Source organism: Chionomys nivalis, chromosome 7 (genome assembly GCF_950005125.1).
Source record: "Chionomys nivalis chromosome 7, mChiNiv1.1, whole genome shotgun sequence".
In the NCBI taxonomy this organism is placed as follows: Eukaryota; Metazoa; Chordata; class Mammalia; order Rodentia; family Cricetidae; genus Chionomys; species Chionomys nivalis.
Window position 1 is genome coordinate 54,249,684 of NC_080092.1, and position 19,104 is coordinate 54,268,787.

At 53.2% G+C, this 19,104-nt stretch overlaps 1 protein-coding gene across 2 annotated transcripts in view; it reads left to right on the forward strand.

The window, feature by feature from the left end:
- The first annotated feature begins 15,672 nt into the window (after nucleotides 1-15,672).
- The window catches only part of Atp2a3 (ATPase sarcoplasmic/endoplasmic reticulum Ca2+ transporting 3), a 31,951-nt gene continuing 28,519 nt past the window's right edge, over nucleotides 15,673-19,104 (forward strand). For both annotated transcript variants that reach the window (XM_057774443.1, XM_057774442.1), the window contains exon 1: nucleotides 15,673-15,960. In XM_057774443.1, the coding sequence (XP_057630426.1) occupies nucleotides 15,843-15,960 (118 nt within the window). In that variant the 5' untranslated portion in view covers nucleotides 15,673-15,842. The remainder of the gene's footprint in view (nucleotides 15,961-19,104) is intronic.

A 19,104-nucleotide genomic window follows, 5' to 3' on the forward strand; every position in this document is an offset into this window, starting at 1 on the left:
GCAAGCATCAGTGTCCAGATGAAACTGTGGTCGTTCTAGGAACTGCTTTGTGCTATTGAGTTTAAAGCCCTCAGAGACACCAGGAAGATGTTTGAACCCTAGAGAACACTGGCACATCCTGAATGATCTGGGAGGAATGAGAGCAAGAGAGGGATGAGCACCTGGGAGGGATGAGCACACGGGAGGGATGAGCACACGGGAGGAATGAGCACACGGGAGGGATGAGCATGCGGGAGGACTGAGCACACGGGAGGGATGAGCACATGGGAGGAATGAGCACACAGGAGGGATGAGCACATGGGAGGACTGAGCACACGGGAGGGATGAACACACGGGAGGGATGAGCACACGGGAGGAATGAGTACATGGGAGGGATGAGCACACGGGAGGGATGAACACACGGGAGGGATGAGCACACGGGAGGGATGAACACACAGGAGGGATGAGCACACGGGAGGACTGAGCACATGGGAGGGATGAGCACACAGGAGGGATCAGAACCAGGAAGATTCAGTGAATGAGGCTCATGACACTACCAGTACCAAGGCCCGGTATTCAAGGACAGCCTTGTATGAATGGATGGTGACTCACACGGAGGATAAAAGTGTAGTGAGGGCCGGGTGGTGGTGGCGCACGCCTGTAATCCCAGCACTCGGGAGGCAGAGGCAAGTGGATCTCTGTGAGTTCGAGACCAGCCTGGTCTACAAGAGCTAGTTCCAGGACAGGCTCCAAAACCACAGAGAAACCCTGTCTCAAAAAACCAAAAAAAAAAAAAAAAAAAAAAAAAGTGTAGTGAGAATAGAGAGGGGGACCCGGGAGGCACGCTGCACACTGATGACGCTTCTTTGCAGGAGGTGTTAGCCATACTCCTTTGGAAGTGGCAGGAACCTGAGTCACCTGGGGGCTTGTGGATGACATCGACTTGCTTTCAGGAAGCTCCTGCTTCCTGCTTCTAAGAATAAGGGTAAACAGTGTTGCTTAAAGGATCTGCAGGCTGCCTAGGACTTAAGTACTCAGGCCCTGCACAGCCCCGCTGCTGTGACACTAAGTTGGGTCTCCTGGCTGTTAAAGCCACTTGTAGCTGTTGATGGGGCCTTGGCTGGGCACTCAGGTACCTCCTCACCTCCTCTCTGGGCTGTCACAGATGCCCAGAAAGAGCTCAACCCTTTTCTTGACCTGACATCCCCAGCCAGCAGTGGCAACCACTATGTTCCTGCAGGTCCACTACTCCTTAAACCTTGGCTGTCTATTGGGGCGCCCTACCCGTGGTTTCAGAGAACAGCGCCCCCCGTACCAGCTGGAGCAGGAAAGGGCACAGTCCCATACCTGGAAAGCCTAGTGGCACATGGTTAAAAGTTGGCAAAGAGAATCTCTCTCTGCAGTGATCACATGAGTGAGACAGGAAGTGAAGTTGCTGGCAACCATTTTCCAGCGTGAGGGTAGAGCCCTCCTGAAGATGAAGCCGGGGGAGGGGGGGAGATTGAGATTCTTGAAGTCGTTCTTTGAGAATTCTTCATCCAGCCATTACTGAGGCAATCTATGCCCCAAATTCTTCAGTGCAATGAACCAATGATCTCCGTTTGGTGTGTCAGCCATTTGAACGGGGTTTCTATCCGCAGGTGGACCTAGGGAGCCCCCTTTTCTCTGGAACACTGCCAGGATGTTGCTTGTTGCTGGCCTGTCACGGACTCCTAAGTAGCCTGTTCAAACACTAAGATGCGAAGGAGCCAGGGAGGTGAGCCCTGGCAGCCAGGTGGAGGCTAGGAGCCAGTGCGTGTTCTTTCCTGGGGCCTAAACTAAGCAAGACTCACAGTGGTGGTGGGCCTACCTCATCTAGCCCCTATGGCACTGACGCTGGTCCCTGAGGCCCCAAGGGACAGGCACTGCTCAGGACTCGGTCATCAGATAGGCTGTCTGCTCGGTAAGTATAGGGAGGTGAGACCCTGCCCCTGCCCCAGTGTCTGGCTCAGACCCCTCAGCCACAGCTGTGGGCTGATTCCCTGAGGAAGCCTCCCATGAACAAAGATTCTCCCCCAAAAACAGAAGCTTCATCGACTTGGAATGCAGCACAAGGCCCTTGGCTCTGTCTGTGCCCCCCCCCCCCCGAGTGCCATAACGCAAGACTGGAAAACTGAGGGCTAGAGATGGGTAGTATTGTCAGAATTTTTTGTGGCCTGAGGTGTAACTGCAGCAGGGATTGGGGCCCCTGCCTGAGCAAAACCTGCTCCTGAAGCCTGCCGGGGAGAATGGTGGCTCTGGGTAAATGAGCTGCCCAGACAAGGGCCAAGGGCTGTCTGTGCATCTGTTTGTCACATGCCAGTGTGTTTGTCCCCAGTCAGTGTGAAAGATTTGAATGCTCGGACAAGAGCTCTCAGCTCCCAAGGTACAGGCAGAATCTTCAAAAAGAAGGTGGCCCTAGACAGGCAGGGCGCATTGCGCTGAGAGCAGGTAGGTGTCTGGTCTGTGGCTGGAGCTTCCCAGCTCCTTCTGAGGATCTGAGCCTCGCATCCCAGTGCAGATCACAGTCGTGGGATGGCGGGCACCTTCCCTTCCCTCACAATGCCATCTTTCGGATGCAACCCTCCAGGTCTCCTGCTGGGGAGCATCCATGAGGAGCCAGGCAAGGAGTAGGGGTGGAGCCACAGACTTGGGCAGGGGGATGACTGTGAACACAGGCCTAACTTAGGACACTACCAAGATGATGTTTTAAAGCCCCTCAGACCCCCACGTACTTGTCCAGCCATGCTGAACGCTCAAGAAGCCGTCCCCTAGACCTGCATCCGGCAGGTGCACACTCCAGAGGGCCACAGGCAGGGCAGGGCAGAGCAGGTGGATTTGGGTGTGTTCAAGGCTAGCATTCTCTACACGGTGAGTTCCAGGTCAACCAGGGCTACTAGTGAGAACCCGTGTCTTAATCAGGGTTTCTGTTCCTGTGATGAAACACCATGGCCAAATGCAACTTGGAGAGAGAGGAAAGGTTCCTTTCCCTTACTCTCCCGTGTAACAGCTCATCATCGAAACCAGGGAGGGCAGGAACTCAAGGCTGTGGAGGCAGAGCTGTTGCAGAGGTTATGGAAGAGCGCTGCTTACTGGCTTCTTGCTCAGCCTGCTTTCTTATAGCACCAAGGACCACCAGTCCAGGAGTGTGCCCACTCATAATAAGCTGGGCTCTTTCCCACCAATCACTAATTAAGAAAATGCCCTACAGGCTTGCCTAAAACCCCATCTAATGGAGACATTTTCTCAACTGAGGTTCCCTCTTCTCAGATGACTCTAGCTTGTGTCAAGTTGACATAAAACCAGCCTGTATACCCTGCCTCAAAGCAAAATGAAGCAACAACAAAGAATTAACACTCTAGTAAACAGCTCACAGTGCTGTGGCCATGGCTGGGCTGTCCAGGCAGGACCCACAGTGTCCACACTTAGTCTATGGCTAGCATAATACCGTGAATCCCTAGGGCTGATGTTTGAGGCAATATCACATGGATTTCACACACACACACACGCGTGCGCACACACACGCACACACACACACGCACGCACACTTTCACATCATCTTGCTTCATCTGGGCTGGGATGTGGTTCAGCAGTAGGATTTCACACACACACGCACGGGCACACACACATACACACACCATTTTGCTTCATCTGGGCTGGGATGTGGTTCAGCAGTAGAGTATTTACATAGCGTCTGTGAGGCTCTGAATTAACCCCCAGCACTATAAAAAAACAAATAAGAGAGAGAGAGAAGCGGGGAGGGTAAGCAGGCAAACACAGAATGCAGAACCAACTGAGGGAGATGCACAGACAGGTGTGCGGGGAGGAGCGAGGGTCCCATGGCGACTGCTCATGGGCTTGGTCCTCCAGGCTCAGCTCTAGGCTCTCCTCTCTCCAGTGATGCTCAGTATATAGCCTGGCAGGCCCTGGCCCCCCAGGCTCTCTGGGCCTGTGAACTGCTATACTTTATCACCGGAAGTCACATGTCTGCTCTCACGCAGAGGCTGTGTGGCACACCCAGGTTCTAAGATGGCTGTGCTGCTCCTCCTCGGTCTTCTCCTTGCAGGGCCACCCTCTAGTGGAAACTTCTGGTGGGGCCACTCCTGCCTGTGGCTCCCCTCCAGCTGGGGTTATGTGCCCCTCTAAAATTCCAACTTACACAAGACCACTGTTCTCCTTACAGGGCTCCAGAGTTGGGCATTAGGCGACAATCAGGATAGAAGCCCAGTGTTTGGGGGTGCTGGAGCAGGAAGAGTGTGAATCTGAGGGCAGCGGGACTGGATGGTGAAATCTTGTGTTAAGAAACCAAATGAGGGGGCTGGAGAGATGGCTCAGAGGTTAAGAGCATTGCCTGCTCTTTCAAAGGTCCTGAGTTCAATTCCCAGCAACCATATGGTGGCTCACAACCATCTGTAATGGGGTCTGGTGCCTTCTTCTGGCCTGCAGGCATACACACAGAATATTGTATACATAATAAATAAATAAATATTAAAAAAAAAAGAAAAGAAACCAAATGAGGGCTGGAGAGATGTCTCAGAGGTTAAGAACATTGGCTGCTCTTCCAGAGGTCCCTAGTTCAATTTCTAGCACTCACATATGACTCACAACCATCTACAATGAGATCTGGTGCCCTCTTCTGACCTGTAGGCAGTCATTTGGGCAGAACACTGTATACATAATAAATAAATAAATCTTTTAAAAAAGGTAGATGAAGAATTTAAAAAAAAGAAAGAAACCAAATGAAATGACAATAAAATCACAGTGGGCAAAATGATCCTTGAGACCATCTGAGAACCGCGGTGATAGGTGCCACCCCTGTCAGCTGGGCCAGCCTCTCACCATTCCTGCCATATCAGGTGTCCCCAGTGACTCCTGTAGTGATGCCCCATCTCTCTACCCTGAGGTCCCGAGAGACACTTGGTCCACAGCCCTATCACCCTCAACGGCAGGGAAACCATGACCTTCACGCTTGTGTGTCCTGTCTGCCTCTTCGTCCCAGAGAGCACAGAGAGGAATGTGGCGTCACAGCTGGCAGTATCCGGCATAGACTGTGGGCCAAGCCTACAGCGCCGAGGAACAGACCCTGCAGATCCTGGTGACTCTGAGAACCAGCAGACAGAATAAGAAGGCTGGAGGGCGGCCATTTCAGGAGGTCCCCGCCTCATCGCCTCCTTCCTCAACCAGTGTCAGTCTAAGTTTTACGGCCTCACACTGGATGCCTCATGGACACAAAACAGCTGCCGCCACCCAAACATCATAGCTTGTCACAGGCAGGAAGCATCAAAATCAAAGGTCTCACATTCTCAGTATTTTATTTTAAAAAATACAAAAAGCAACAAAACATCCCAGCAAATTTCCTATTATACTTCACTGGCTAGAGTTTAGTAACATGGTCAGCCTGGGCTGCTGGGAACCTGGGAAAACCAGTGTTTGGCACTGAGGAAGGACACTTGGCTCAGACCTCATGATTCATGCACTCCGCCTGGGTAGTTTTGCTACCTGAAGCAAATTCCGGCCGTTAGCAAAAGGTGTGCTTGTTATCAGCAATGGGGAGATCCCTGCTGGGTGGCCAACTAGCAATGCCCCTCATTTCCTCAATTAAACACTCCACTGAGGTGGTGCCTGTTAATACTCCCATTTTACAGATGATAAAACTGAGACTCCAAGATGTCTAGGAACTTTCCTGAGGTAACACAGGCACATGGGTTCACCCCAGGTCTGTCTCCCATCAAGCATGCTCCTAACTCTCACTGGGGGGCATGCTGTCCAGGGATCCCCTCACAACTGTGGCCCTCCTGAAGGAAGAGCTTCCTTGTTTTCGTATTTGTATGTTCCCAATGTCTTGCAATTGACAGAGATCTACTGAACTGATTGAGGCAACCATTCGGTTTTGATACTTGCTGCCTTGCAATGTATTTTAGAGCGCGCAAACCTGCCGCCACCTTTAGTAACCCACCCGCCAGCTCTGTATTGTTTTCCCGCTGGTTCCTGCAGGTTCCTGAAGTCCTGGGCACGATTCCAACATAAATATCAGCAATGATGGAAATGTGGGGGAAGGAGAGGAGGGTGAACGGCCAGTCGAGGCCCAAGAGTGTCAGTTCCTCATTAGCTCGGGAGCCATGGAAAGTTCTTTGTTCCTGCTTGCTGGCTCCTTGCCTCCAGGATCTGGGTGGGTATTACCCTGGGCCAGCTTCCTGCTCAGATCACAGACAGTCTGGCGAACAGAGGCCAGAGCCAAGCTGGGTGCTTGAGAATAGACTTGGGGCCAGGGGGGTTCACAGCTCAGGAGCGACAGTCTGGTCCCCTCTGTGGGCATCCCCTCCGTTGGGGTGACAATGACAGGGAATTTCTGCCCTTCTCACTTCACATGGAGAAAACTGGGGTTGGGGGGACACAAAGCCTCTGTTCAAGGCCACACTGTAGAGCTTCTGCGATGACCTTTGCAGGTGGAGCACCTCCCTCTAGTCAAGGGTGACTGGTAGGATTCATGGCGACCTCAGAGAGAGTGCCAAGGACATTGGTGGGAGCCCAGTCTCAGCACTTTCCCAGGCTGTATCTCAGGGCTTTAGAGAAGGGTGTTTGGGGCAGATTGGGTTTACAGCCCAGCGCCACAGGGGCCAGGGCTCTTGCGAACATAGCCAGCCATTTCTCCATCCACAGCACTGCAGCCGCGGGAGGCTTCGTGAGCTCCCTGCTCTACTGTTCAGCAGGGTGTGGCCTTGCCTCATCTGGCATAGGGAAGTTGTCCTTTGAAGGATACATTTAAACACTTTGGATGATGGCACAGGCATGTGATCTCAGCTCTTCTGAGGCAGGAGAATGGCAGGTTTCAGGCCAGCCTGGCTAAGAAGACCGTACCTCACAACAAGGAGTCGTTCTTTCCCATCGAGAGCCCTCCTAGAGGCATCCCCACCCCACCACGCAGCCACAGTTGTGAATGATCAACCAGGAGGGTCTGTGCAGGTTTGAATATGCAAATGAGGGATGTGGCTTCAGGAAATGTGAAGCAAATAGAACTCAACTTGCAAATTCTAGCATTTTCATGGAGTGCATTGTTGGAAGCCAGGGAACACAGCCCCACAGAAATTCCCTTCCACCCCAGAGTCCAGTGACACTCACGGTGGCTAACCACTCTGGGAGTCGCCCCTCAGTGGTAACAGATTTCCCTAGTCTCCAGGCCAGGGCTGGGTTAGCTGAAAGTTGCAAGTTGCAGCATCAGGGAAAGTCCCCCAAAGAGGTAAAGGACATTCTGAGGTCACCCACTGAGCCATCTCTGGGTCAGGTCAGAGAGTCCTCCGTGTACCTGCTCTGAGGCGGCCAGAATCCAGGCATCAAGTGTCTTAGACACAGAGCTTGGCCCTGCCACCCTGAGGACCTGGCTGCCTTTGTCAATTTTGCCCACATCTCTGAGCTCCCAGGCTCTACCTGGGGACCTGGAAAGGACCCAGGGTACTGGGGGTAACCTGGCAGAAACAGAGCCTAGGCACTGGGCCACAATGACAGGATATCCCCAGGGAACTGGGCTGGCTGCCCACACAGGGAACGCCGGGGTGGAGACCTGGCATAGCTGGACTAGAAGGCCCCAAAGGGCACAGGGGGGAAAGTCAGGACAGCTGGTCCCTCCAGGCAGTGAATGGCCCAGCATTGTCATGGAAAGTGTGACCACAAGCAAGAGTGAGGCAGAGGAAGTTGAGTGCCCACAAACAGAGATGTGAGTTTTTTCCACTGCTCCATTCTGAAAGCCAAAGGCGCCGCTTTTTCCTGGGGGGCCACATGACTGCAGTCCACTAGCGATCTTAGAATTAGACATGGGTCTATTCCACCTACCATCTGGCTACAGGTCTAGAGTGGAGGGGGCTTCCCCAGACTCTATAGCCAGGGCAATCCACACTGGCCTGGGGACTTGACCACCTGAACTCAGCTCTAGCCTGGAAGAACCCAGGGTAAGGACCACCCTAAGCCTCGACCCAACCATGCATATAGCACCTGGCTTTAAAACTCCCCACAGTGGCCTCTTCTCTGTTCCGTGGGGATAAATCCTACTTTTAAAGCCATGGCGGGCTCAAGGACTACAAGCTTGGCTGGACAACAATTTCCAAGGCAAATCAGGGTTCTTTGTTGACTAGGTCTCCTGCCTAGGCTGTGCAGGAGGCTGGCCCGATGTGCCCCCTTCCTCCCAGTCAGCCCACTCCTCTCATTGCCTAGGTGCTGGTAGCTGAAGCACACAACTGGCCAAGAGACTGACTTTGTGACAGAGACTGTGGTAAGTAAAGGAGGGAAGCCCGAGAGCTGTTGTGGACCTGAACCAATTCCAGCTCCGCTCTGGGACTTAAACCCCTGACTATGTGATATGGTTGTGACATAAGCTATATCTCCACGATAGGAACAGTGACAGACACAACGCTCATTCATTCTCTTTCTCCCGTATTGATAGCTCATCTGCTTTTCCTGCCCCAAGAACTGCATTTAGCCGATATCACTGAGAGTTGAACAGAAGGTGGTTCGGGTGCTGAGTAATGAGATGTCCTCTTTGCCCTCCAAATTTCTAACAGCATCATCGCCACCCCCTGGGTTCCATTTTAACCAGTGCCCAGTACATCTGTGTTTGCCGTGTTCCCACTGGCAGCCTCCAGTTGGTGTGTCCCTCCATGATGAGTCTGAACCATCTGAGGCGGTGGAAGTGCAGGGTCACAAGATACGCCTGGCCAGTTGGCCTTCAACAGTGGGGTTGATCTTACTGGAGAAGACCACAGAGGGTCATGGAAGGCTCTAAGCAAGGGAGAGGCTGGCTGCACAGCTGCTTAGGAAGAGGACTCTAGGCCAGCAGCAGACACAGGAAGAGGCGGGCCTTAAAAGTAGGCCCTCCCTCTCATGACATGCTACTCTTCCTGAGGTGGGGGGGGGGGGCCTCTGGAGGGAGAGGACGACTTCCTCTCCTCGGTCTGGCTGGGGAGATAAGGGGGTGAGGACAGGAAGTTGTCTTAAGGAGTTAGCACGGCCTGATGTCCCACTGCAGGGCTGGCCTAGATGCAAGGGAAAGAAGCACAAAATGCCAACAAGTCCATTTGGCACAAAATGCCAACAGTGCCCTGGGCTGGCCTGGGGACCCTGAGTGCTTCTCTCTGTCCTCTGATGACAAGCCCCATTTCTGTGGCCCAATAGGTGACATGTGCTCCTTCTAGAACAGGCATCATGAGTGTCCACAGCGGACAGCCATTCTGTGCCTGTCTTCTGGAGACCTCCTGGCACCCTCTACGGGTCAGCTCAGGTGGCCACTCTCAAGAGTGTCCACAGGTGGAGAATCTGGGACAAACAACAGTCAGGGTGCTGGCAGGGGTCATGTGGGGCTGTGGGGGCTCCAGTGGCCCCAGGAACTCCCAGAAATGAGACAGCTGGAAGGAGAGCAGTGTTATCTAGCAGAGGGACAGAATGAGCAAGAATCCAGGGAGGAGAGAACCAGGCGTGAATTCAGGGGCTCCCTCATGGAGGCAGGCAGTGGGCCTAGAAGAGGGGATAGGTGATATGGGGGACTCCTTGGAAATCCATCTCAGAGACAGAAAAAGAGGGTATGAAGGTGGCTCCAGACCAAGGGGCCGATCCCAGGAGGACTGATGGGACATGCCAGGGGCTGGTACAGGGTCCCTAACTCTGAACATTCAAACAATACACCCAGGATAGGGTAGAGTACCAGATGACTTAGGGATCTCCCACTCTGAATGGCTGGAAGCAAAGGGCTTCCCATTTGTCCCCCAAAGGTGGCGATCCAAGCGGAGGACTGGGAGCCCAAGACAATAGACTCAGCTGGATGGTGGTGGTGCACACCTTTAATCCCAGCACTAGAGAAGCAGAGGCAGGTGGATCTGTGAGTTTGAGGCTAGCCTGGTCTACAGAGAGAGTTCCAGGATAGACAGAAAAACTCTGTCTCCAAAAAAAAAAAAAAAAAAAGACAATAGATTCATCAGAGACTCAGAACAGCACTTAGTAGGGGACTGAGGATCCCTGAGGTGTCTGTAGCCAGACATTTCTGAGCCCCCAAAAGAAGGTAAGGTTCTCAAACCTACAAATCTGAGGGTATTTTGGTTTGGCTTGGTTTTATAAGACATAGCAGCCGGGCGGTGGTGGCGCATGCCTTTAATCCCAGCACTCGGGAGGCAGAGGCAGGCGGATCTCTGTGAGTTCAAGACCAGCCTGGTCTACAAGAGCTAGTTCCAAGACAGGCTCCAAAACCACAGAGAAACCCTGTCTCAAAAAAAACAAAACAAACAAACAAAAAAGACATAGCAGTAGGCTGGTCTTGAACCTAAGAACCTCCTGCCCCAGCTTCCTGAGTGAAGGGATTGAAGGAGTGTGTTACCCCACCTGGGTGGGAGGGGGCAGATCTAAGATCCTGGCTCATGGTACAAGTGCTCCTCAGTTGTTCTGGTAACAGACATAGCCCTGTCTGCTATGGAAGCTCCTCCCATCCCGGGCCATGGATCTGGGGCTATGGGGGAAAGCAAGGCTAATGAATTCCTCTAAGGGAAACCAAGGGGGTTAGAGTGTGGTTCTAGTACCAGCCACAGGGTTTGTGTGGAAGCCCTTTCTCTCTGGGAAGCAGGGTTTCCATCTCCATGGGAGCTGTGCACTAATGGCCACCACAGGTCCCTCTGCAATTCCCATCATAATTTCGGTTAATGAACCACAGTAGGTCTCTGCTAAACACCCCCAGGTTCCCAATTCAACAGTTAGCCCTAATGCTACCTAAGGCCCAGCTTTCTACTTCCAAATAACAGAAGCCCTGAGAGACCTGCCCCCCAGCTGGGATTTTATTGACTCCTTATCTCTGGCAGATGAAGGTGCTCTTAGGGCTCCATCAGAGACCCACCTCTTAGTAAATAAACTCTCTGCAGCACTGGGGATCAAAGCCAGGCTTTGCCAGACAAGTGCTCTACCGCTGAAGTACAGCTCAGCCTAGAAATACGCCATCTCCTCGCTGCCCTGGCCCCTCTTCCGCCTCCTTTTCTCCTGCCTTCCCTTCACCCCACTTTGCACAACTTAGCTGATCTCAAACCCACAACCCTCTTGCCTCAGGTGGAGTGCTGGGTTTATGAGTCTGTCTGCTCTGCCGTTCCCCACTGATATCCAAATGCTACCCTTGGGGTGACAAGATGGCTGCCGGCCATCAATAGCTGCTGTAGTAAAAATTTTTTCCCCAGTATTTCAACAAAAAATCCAAGTCAATATATTTGGTTGTCTGGGTTCTAGTCGGGGCTAATTCTGAGTCAATCCTGTGGCCAGGTAACTACAGGCTGTCTCATTTTCTAGGACATTCAGACACTAGCCTCTGGATCTCAGAAACGGGATCATTTCTGGAGCAGTCAGAGAGTAGAACAGGAAAGGGAAGAATCCTAGAATGAAAACTGAGGAAGACAGAACGCTTATTATGGTCCATTTCCTGGACCTTGGGAGTGGGCCATTACATCCATGCTTGGGTAAGAACACTGTATCTTTTCCTCCTCCCTCCTCCTTCTTTCTAAGCATGGACTACATTTCCCAGCTCCCCTTGCAGACAGGTGTCAAGGGCCATGTGACAAACTGCAGCCTACAGACTATAAGAGGAAATGACATTGGTACCAGGATTGGCTCATGAAAGCCTCCCATGACTGGAGCCATGCTCTTCCTCCAAGCCAAGCTAGTGTGCTGACCTTGCCACCACAGCGAAAAAAGCAGAACCACAAACAGGAAAGAGCTTGGGTCTCGGTGTCACCACCCGGCCACGTGTTCAATAGGCTGCACTGTCTACACAGTAAGCTTCAGCTGTAGCATGATTAATAAAAACTCAGGGACAAATATTGGGGTTCAACCTGAAGATCAGAAAATCAAAGCAGCCAGTCACTGGCTCTTACCTCTACCTCAGTCTGAAATGGCGACCCGGCTTCCAGGAATCTCAGAATGAGACTATGTCTAAGAGCTGTCTCCTCCCGTCTTAAAGGCGTGCACCACAACCACCTGGCAAACTAGTTTCTATGGCAAACTAGTGTGGCTACTGGGATTATAGGTGTGTGTCATCACTGCCTGGTCTGTAAGGCTGGCCAGTGGGACTGTTTTACTCTCTGACCTTCGTGCAAGCTTTATTAAAATACAAATGAAATACCACTACACACTAGCCTCAATGTAGTTACTTTGGGCTGACTTTTGTGGCAGTTGGTTTACCCTGACAGTTACCCACGAGCAAAGTGTGGCTCAGAAGTGTGAAGCACCTTGCCCAAGGCCACACATCCTAGAAAAGGCAGAACTCAGATTTGAAGTTGAACTTATATCTAGTCACACATAGCTCCTTGACTCAAAAACCAAACCAGGGACTGGAGAGATGGCTCAGAGGTTAAGAACACTGCCTGCTCTTCCAGAGGTTCTGAGTTCAATTCCTAGCAACCACATGGTGGCTCACAACCATCTATAATGAGATCTAGTGCCCTCTTCTGGCCTGCAGGCATACATGCAGGCAGAACACTATATACATAATACATAAATAAATCTTTTTAAAAAAAAAAAAAAAAAAAAAACCAAACTAGAAAAGGACTATAAATTTCCAGAAATTTGTTCAAAAATAGGCCTGTCTGGTCTGAACACTGGTCCCCTTCTGGTCTGGTCCCCTCCCAGTAGGACCTCTGGCCTGTTCACCCTGTTTGTACTGTTGGGTCTGGGCTTCTCTTCTCCTTGGTGTGTGTGTGTGTGTGGTAGGGCATACAGGTGACTTGAGTGTGTGTGGAGTATAAGGGTGGCTTGGGGGGTATTATACAGGTGGCTTATGTGTGCAGTATACAGGAGGCTTGTGGGGGTATACAGGAGGCTTGTGGGGGTATACAGGTGGCTTGTGTGTGTAGACGGGGTGGTATACAGGTGGCTTGTGTGTGTGGACGGGGTGGTATACAGATGGCTTGTGTGTGTGGACGGGGTGGTATACAGGTGGCTTGTGTGTGTGGACGGGGTGGTATACAGATGGCTTGTGTGTGTGGACGGGGTGGTATACAGGTGGCTTGTGTGTATGGACAGGGTGGTACACAGGTGGCTTGTGTGTGTGGACGGGGTGGTATACAGATGGCTTGTGTGTGTGGACGGGGTGGTATACAGGTGGCTTGTGTGTGTAGACGGGGTGGTATACAGGTGGCTTGTGTGTGTGGACGGGGTGGTATACAGGTGGCTTGTGTGTGTGGACGGGGTGGTATACAGGTAGCTTGTGTGTGTGGACGGGGTGGTATTCAGGTGGTTTGTGTGTGTGGACAGGGTGGTATACAGGTGGCTGAAGCTGCTTCCCAGGATTTCTCTTCAGTCCCGAATAGAGACATGTTCTTCGACACCTCCCCTTGTCTCCTCAGCCCTCTAACACCTACTTCAGTGACTCCTCTCTGTACCTCCTAGGCCTGACCCGACCCCTACCCAGCAAGCTGAAGCAGAAACTCGGGTGACTCCACTTTCCTTTGCTCCATTCGTCAATTCCCCACATTAGCTCCATGGAAGACTTTTCTAGAAGGCAAATCTGATCCTATCTCTCATTGCTTAAAGCCTTCAGGATCTATCCTCCAGATATCCATCTTCTGCTCCCATGATGCTCCCATGATGCAGCTGTGCTGGAACTGGATCTCTATCCGTGACACACGGCTGATGTTTCTCACGTTTAATTCCAACAGCTTGTGACTGCTTGCAACACCCTCTTCATTTGTCCAAACCCTCCCAGGGAACACCTGCCTCCGCCTGACTGTCCTGGCCTCTCACGTGAGGCAGCCAGCCTGCTGGCAAATTGCCACTAGCTGCCCTGTGGGAGAGTTAGAAAAATCTGGGGCTAGCTAGGCCTGGAGCTGTGAGGCCATGACAGCTGCCGGGAAGTGGGGAGAACAGGACTGCCCTTTGGACAGCCTGCTAGTGACCATGTATGTCACCCTAGATTGGAAACACAGAAGTGTCGGACAAAGAGCTGGACTATGTAATGGCTCGGTGGGACTTAAGGGAACTTTGGAGAGGTGCTCAGAAGTCCTGATGAGGACAGCTGAGCAGGTGGAGCACCCTGACAGGTGTATTCACCTGGGAGGTAGGAACCACAGTTTTGCTCGGCCCATGCGGTTTGAAGACAGGGTGGAGTGGCCTGGAGAAAGGGGTAGGGCTGCCAGAGCAAACAACCAGGCCTGCAGGCCCTGCCTTCTAGCAAACATCAACTCACAGCTGTGGATGGGGGCAGTGGGAGGGACTTGGGGTTAATGTCTGTGAGGCTGGCGGAGGAGGTGTGTGCTTGGGAGGAAGTAGGGATGTCTGCTGCTCAAATGCCTACAGCTCCGTGTCTAAGGGGGCAAGGTTTCTAGTGGGGAACTATCCTTGGCTGGTTCTGTCTGCAGCAAAGTCCTAACAAGCTTCCTAGCAACTTACAAACGGAGAGACTGTGTACTGTCCTGGTCAGAGGAGAAGGGATGGAAGAAGATACCTAGGGATGCTGGAGCTGAAACATAAAATGTCAGAATAGGAGCTCAGGCTCTATTACAAGTAGCACATACTTGTAATCCTAGCATTCTGGAAGCTGAGGCAGGAGGATTGCCAAGAATTTGAAGACAGCCTGTACTACATCACAAGACCCTGTCTCAAAAAAAAAATCCAAAGTAAACAAATAAAATGTCAGTTGGAAGGAGATACAGCCATAAAAACAGCATTCCTTCATCTCTATGCCAGCTGAGACCCAGCTGACGTCACAAAGTCTGGACAACCCTTCAAAAGCCACTAAAAGGCTCAACCTGTCCCTGGGCTCACCATTCAATATCCTGAAGGCATAGAGGGTTGGAAGTAGAAGATGAGAAATCCTGGCTCTGGGTGTCCAGTTCAGGCAGGTCAGAGGCTTCAGGCTGCATGGGTGCCTTAGGGCTTAGGTGCCAAGTAGCACCATCCTGGCAGCCTTGGTGATTCAGCGACAGCACTGAGTGCAAGAGCAGAAGGGCGGTGATGAGGTCACCCTGTTCTCTTGGCAGGTGAGTGGTCTCTGCCTTCCCCACCTCCCTGGGCCTGCACCCGGTTGGCACTCCCTGGCAGTGCTGACAGGGAGATTTCCTCTGTCTTTGTCCCTCCCTCAACCAAGGTCACTCCTGCTGGGCATCCTAAGCAGGGAACCCCTCTGCCTCGCTCCTGCTCCAGGGAGAATCTCTCTGGATCCCCCATTCACCGGCGAGGGAATGCTTGAGTGGTAGGTAACATCCTGGTGCTCTTTACCTTTCTTCTCCACTGGACCACTCTTAGGGTCTTAGAGATGCGAGTGCATGAGCAATGAGCGCTCATCGCAGGACCTTTGGGAAAGAATAAAGCGCACACATTCAGCACCCGAGGAGAGCATCAAGTGGCTTCCTCTGCAGGAGACCCACGAGTGCACAGCGTCTGCTTCCCGCCAGACCCAGGGTCGTTGCGCTGAGGTGGAGCTGGGAAGAGAGGCCACCCTGCAGACAGCTGCAGTTTGCACAGCCCCGCTCAGCCCCTAGGGCACCGAGAGGCGGCGACGTGGCAGACCGGGTTCGAGGCTCCCGCAGTCTCAGTGCCGGGTTCAGTAGGACTGGCGGGGATTCCGTCCCCGCAGCCCGGAGGGGTGGGGCGGGGCGGCGGGGAGAGCCGGAAGGGGTGTGGGTGCGGGGGCGGGTCCCGCGCCGCCCCGCCCAGGGGACGGAGCCTGGGGCGCAGCATCCTGGCGCGGGCCGGGCCGCCTCAGTCACTGCCGTCGGGGAAGGTCCCAGCGCGGTCATGGCCTCGCCAGGTGCCCGCCCCGGCCCAAGCCCTCAGCACCCCGCTCAGTAGCCCCGAGGAAAGGTGGCCTGGACGTCGCGGACGGCTGGGCGGGCAGCATGGAGGAAGCGCACCTGCTCCCGGCTGCCGACGTGCTGCGCCGCTTCTCGGTGTTAGCCGAGGGCGGCTTGAGCCCGGAGCAGGTGACCGACGCGCGGGAGCGCTACGGCCCCAACGGTGAGCGCGAGTCTCTACCCCTCGCGGTGGGGAGCGGTTGCCCCCCCCCATCCTTGCTCTCGGCAGGAAGCTGGGGCTCCGTAAACCTCCGCAGATGCTAGTGGGGCACCTGGCGGGACCTCACGGCCTCCTTCGTGGGGAGGAGAGGATCCGGCCCCCCACTCCCCGTCATTATGCACCCCTGCAAGCCTTAGCCTATCCTATCTGAAGGCCTCGTTGAAAGCCCGCGCCCGCGCTGCTGTGCAATCCTTTGGCACTGTGCAGGTGCAGACTCTAAGACACCCTAGGCTGGGTCTCCAGGGCCCAGCCTTTCAGCTGGCTCCCATGTCTCCTGGGAAGGTTCAGTAAGACTCCCGAGAAGGTGCATCTTGTCAGCTGTCAGCTTTGGTGCTCTTACTCCCAGCCCCAGGTCTTCCTCTTTCTGCAACCCCAAGCGGATGTGGCTGGCGGGGGTTGATGTGGGTTTGAACTGCTGGGGCAAAGACCTGCCTTCCTGGAGGGGCAAGTGGAGGTCTGGAGGAGCTCCCAGAGGAGTCTTTTCCCCAGCTGGTGGTCTGGAGCGGTACCTGCCCATCTCTGGGCATGGAGGGAGCCCATGTACCTTTGCAGTTTACTGTGAGAGGTATGGCTTCCTCACCTCTCTCAAGGGAGCATGGGGTTCTCCTTCCTGCCAAAAGTCTTGCCAGTGCCAGTAGACTGCATCTAGATGTTGCCCACACATTGCTAAGAGCCTCTGGGGGTAGACATATAGTGGTTCCCTGCAGGACCTGTCACTCCTGGCTTAGATACACACCACCTATGAGAGAGAGAGAGAGGAGAGAGAGAGAGAGAGAGAGAGAGAGAGAGAGAGAGAGAGAGAGGGAGAGGGAGAGGGAGAGGGAGAGAGAGAGAGAGAGAGAGAGAGAGAGAGAGAGTTGAGGGAACCATGGCCTGGCCTGGGTGTCCCTCTGCTGCTCAGGGAAGGCTGGGAAATTAGGAAGAGCTGTCAGAAAGGGTGCTTTGGGGTTTGTATTGGTTTATGAAAACCACCTCTTATGTAAATATTATCTTTCTGGAGCAGAAATCCTTTTTCAAAAAAATTAGTTGCTATATTTAGTTGAACTGTGGGAGGAACTAGGAGATAAATATTATTTAATATCCCCCATTAATGACTTGGCATTGAGGGTGTCCTTTGCTGAAGGAAGGCAGGGAAGCAGGGTCTTCCCCTGACATGAAGGAGTGGAAGGTAACTCTGGGGTCTACAGTCTATTTGATGTGACTGTGGTCCCCAGCTTAGGAATTCTGGTCTCATATGAAGCTGGAGACTCAGCCTTTAGTTCTGTCCCAGGTCACACAGACTTTGTCCCTTGAGGGCTCTGGCCTAGTTCGCTGTCTTTTCTGGCTCACGCCTTCGTCGGTCCAGCAGAGGAGGTAGCTGGGAGTGAGGACGCCCCAGCCCCCTTCCACCAGGCAGTTTTGTCCTACGATGGAGTCTCAGGGTGTCCGAGAGTGATGGTGGGAGAGGATATTGGCTTGACATGGTAGGAAGGTCGGCGGGGGTGTTTCAGATGTCTGTTTGATGGTATTAGTAAAAGCTCCTACTTCATTAGCAACTGCTTCATGCCAGGCCCCGTGCTCAGCACTTTTCCTCAGTTAACTCATTTCTTCTCCTAAACGATGCTGAACTAAGACCTGGCCACCCCGTTTCACTGAGGAGGTGAATGAGACACTAGAAGCTCAAGTGACTTGCCAAGGTCACAGTCAGTGGTGGAGTTGGTCGTGGGGCCTCTCCATGCCTCAGCTTTCCCTGACTCTATCAGACAGACCCACGTTCTGTCGCCTGGTGCTGGTGCCTCTGCTAGGTGTTGGGGTTGTCTGGGTAGCAGCCATTCTTGCTTCATTCCTTGGTCCTCCGGGTCCCTCCCATCACTGGCTTGCTCCTCAGGAAGCTGTCCAGGGCTCTGGAAGTTGTCAGGTGAGCAGAGGGGAACCAGCTGCCTCTCCCTGCCTCCTGCTCTCTGCCTGTGGGGGGAAGCTTGGGTGTTATCCAGTCTCTGCTTGGCCTGTGGAGCAGAGTAGATAGGGCTGAGCACCCGAACTCTGTTCTGTCCTAAGCAGGCCACTTGGATACTCTGCCTCGGCTTCTGAATTGTGAAGGCACAGTAGGACCCAAGTCAGGCTTGTTTGTGCATGCTCAGTGAGGTCACTTACCTAGAGTCATCCTGCCCTGTAACCAGGAGGTGGGGCTGGGTGGTAGGACGGGCAGGGTTTTCAGGCAAAGGGGACACCCCAGGGACTAGTGTCCCCCACCCTAGTCAGCTATGCACCTCAAAGTCGTTAGCGCTGGAAACCACAAGGAAGTCATTTGCTTAACTCCTCAAAGTTTGCAAATTCTGCCTGGGGTGGAGACATGGTGGGGCGCTGGAGAATCTCACCCTCCCAACTCCCCACTCCCTTCCCCGATAGAAAACCTCAGGGCTGGGTAGAAACCTCACACAGCTACTGAACAGACCAGCCAGGAGGTCCGGACAGACATGAAGACACCACCAGCCCCGCTAGCCTGGAACTTATGGTCCTTCTGCTGCAGCCTCCAGCGGGCTGGGATTATAGGCCTGTGCCGCCATGTTGAACTTGAGTTTTTGTTTTTGTTTTTGTTTTAATTGTGCTCAGGATTGACCCAGGGCCTTCCACAGGCCAAGCTAGCTTTCTAACCACTGAGCTCCACCCCTAATTCTAAATCTATTTTTTAAATAAAAAGTTATACAACGTATCTGCAAAGAGTACAAAAAGTTTACTCCATTCCCAGTCTCCTTCCTGGATACACACCGGGTATGTGTGGAGACCTAGAGCCCAGGGCTGTCTTTACAGGAGGGACAGCCTGAATGTGGCGGTCCTCTTGGCTAGAGCTCTTGGGTGCGTCTCCCGAGCAGCCTCGTGGCCTCACAGGGTTTCATCATGACAGGCTGCAGTTCCCTCACCCCACTTCCCGTGGCTGCGTGGTTCGTGGCCCTCAGCATCGCACACAGCCTTACTAGGAGCCCCCATCCCCACATAACGTCACCACCGTGATGGCATTTCAGAACAAGCTCCTGGTGGAACTGGTGAGCAAAACAGGAGTGTTTGCACGTGTAGGGGCTGTGCTTAAGTCCTTGTCCGTGGGGCTGA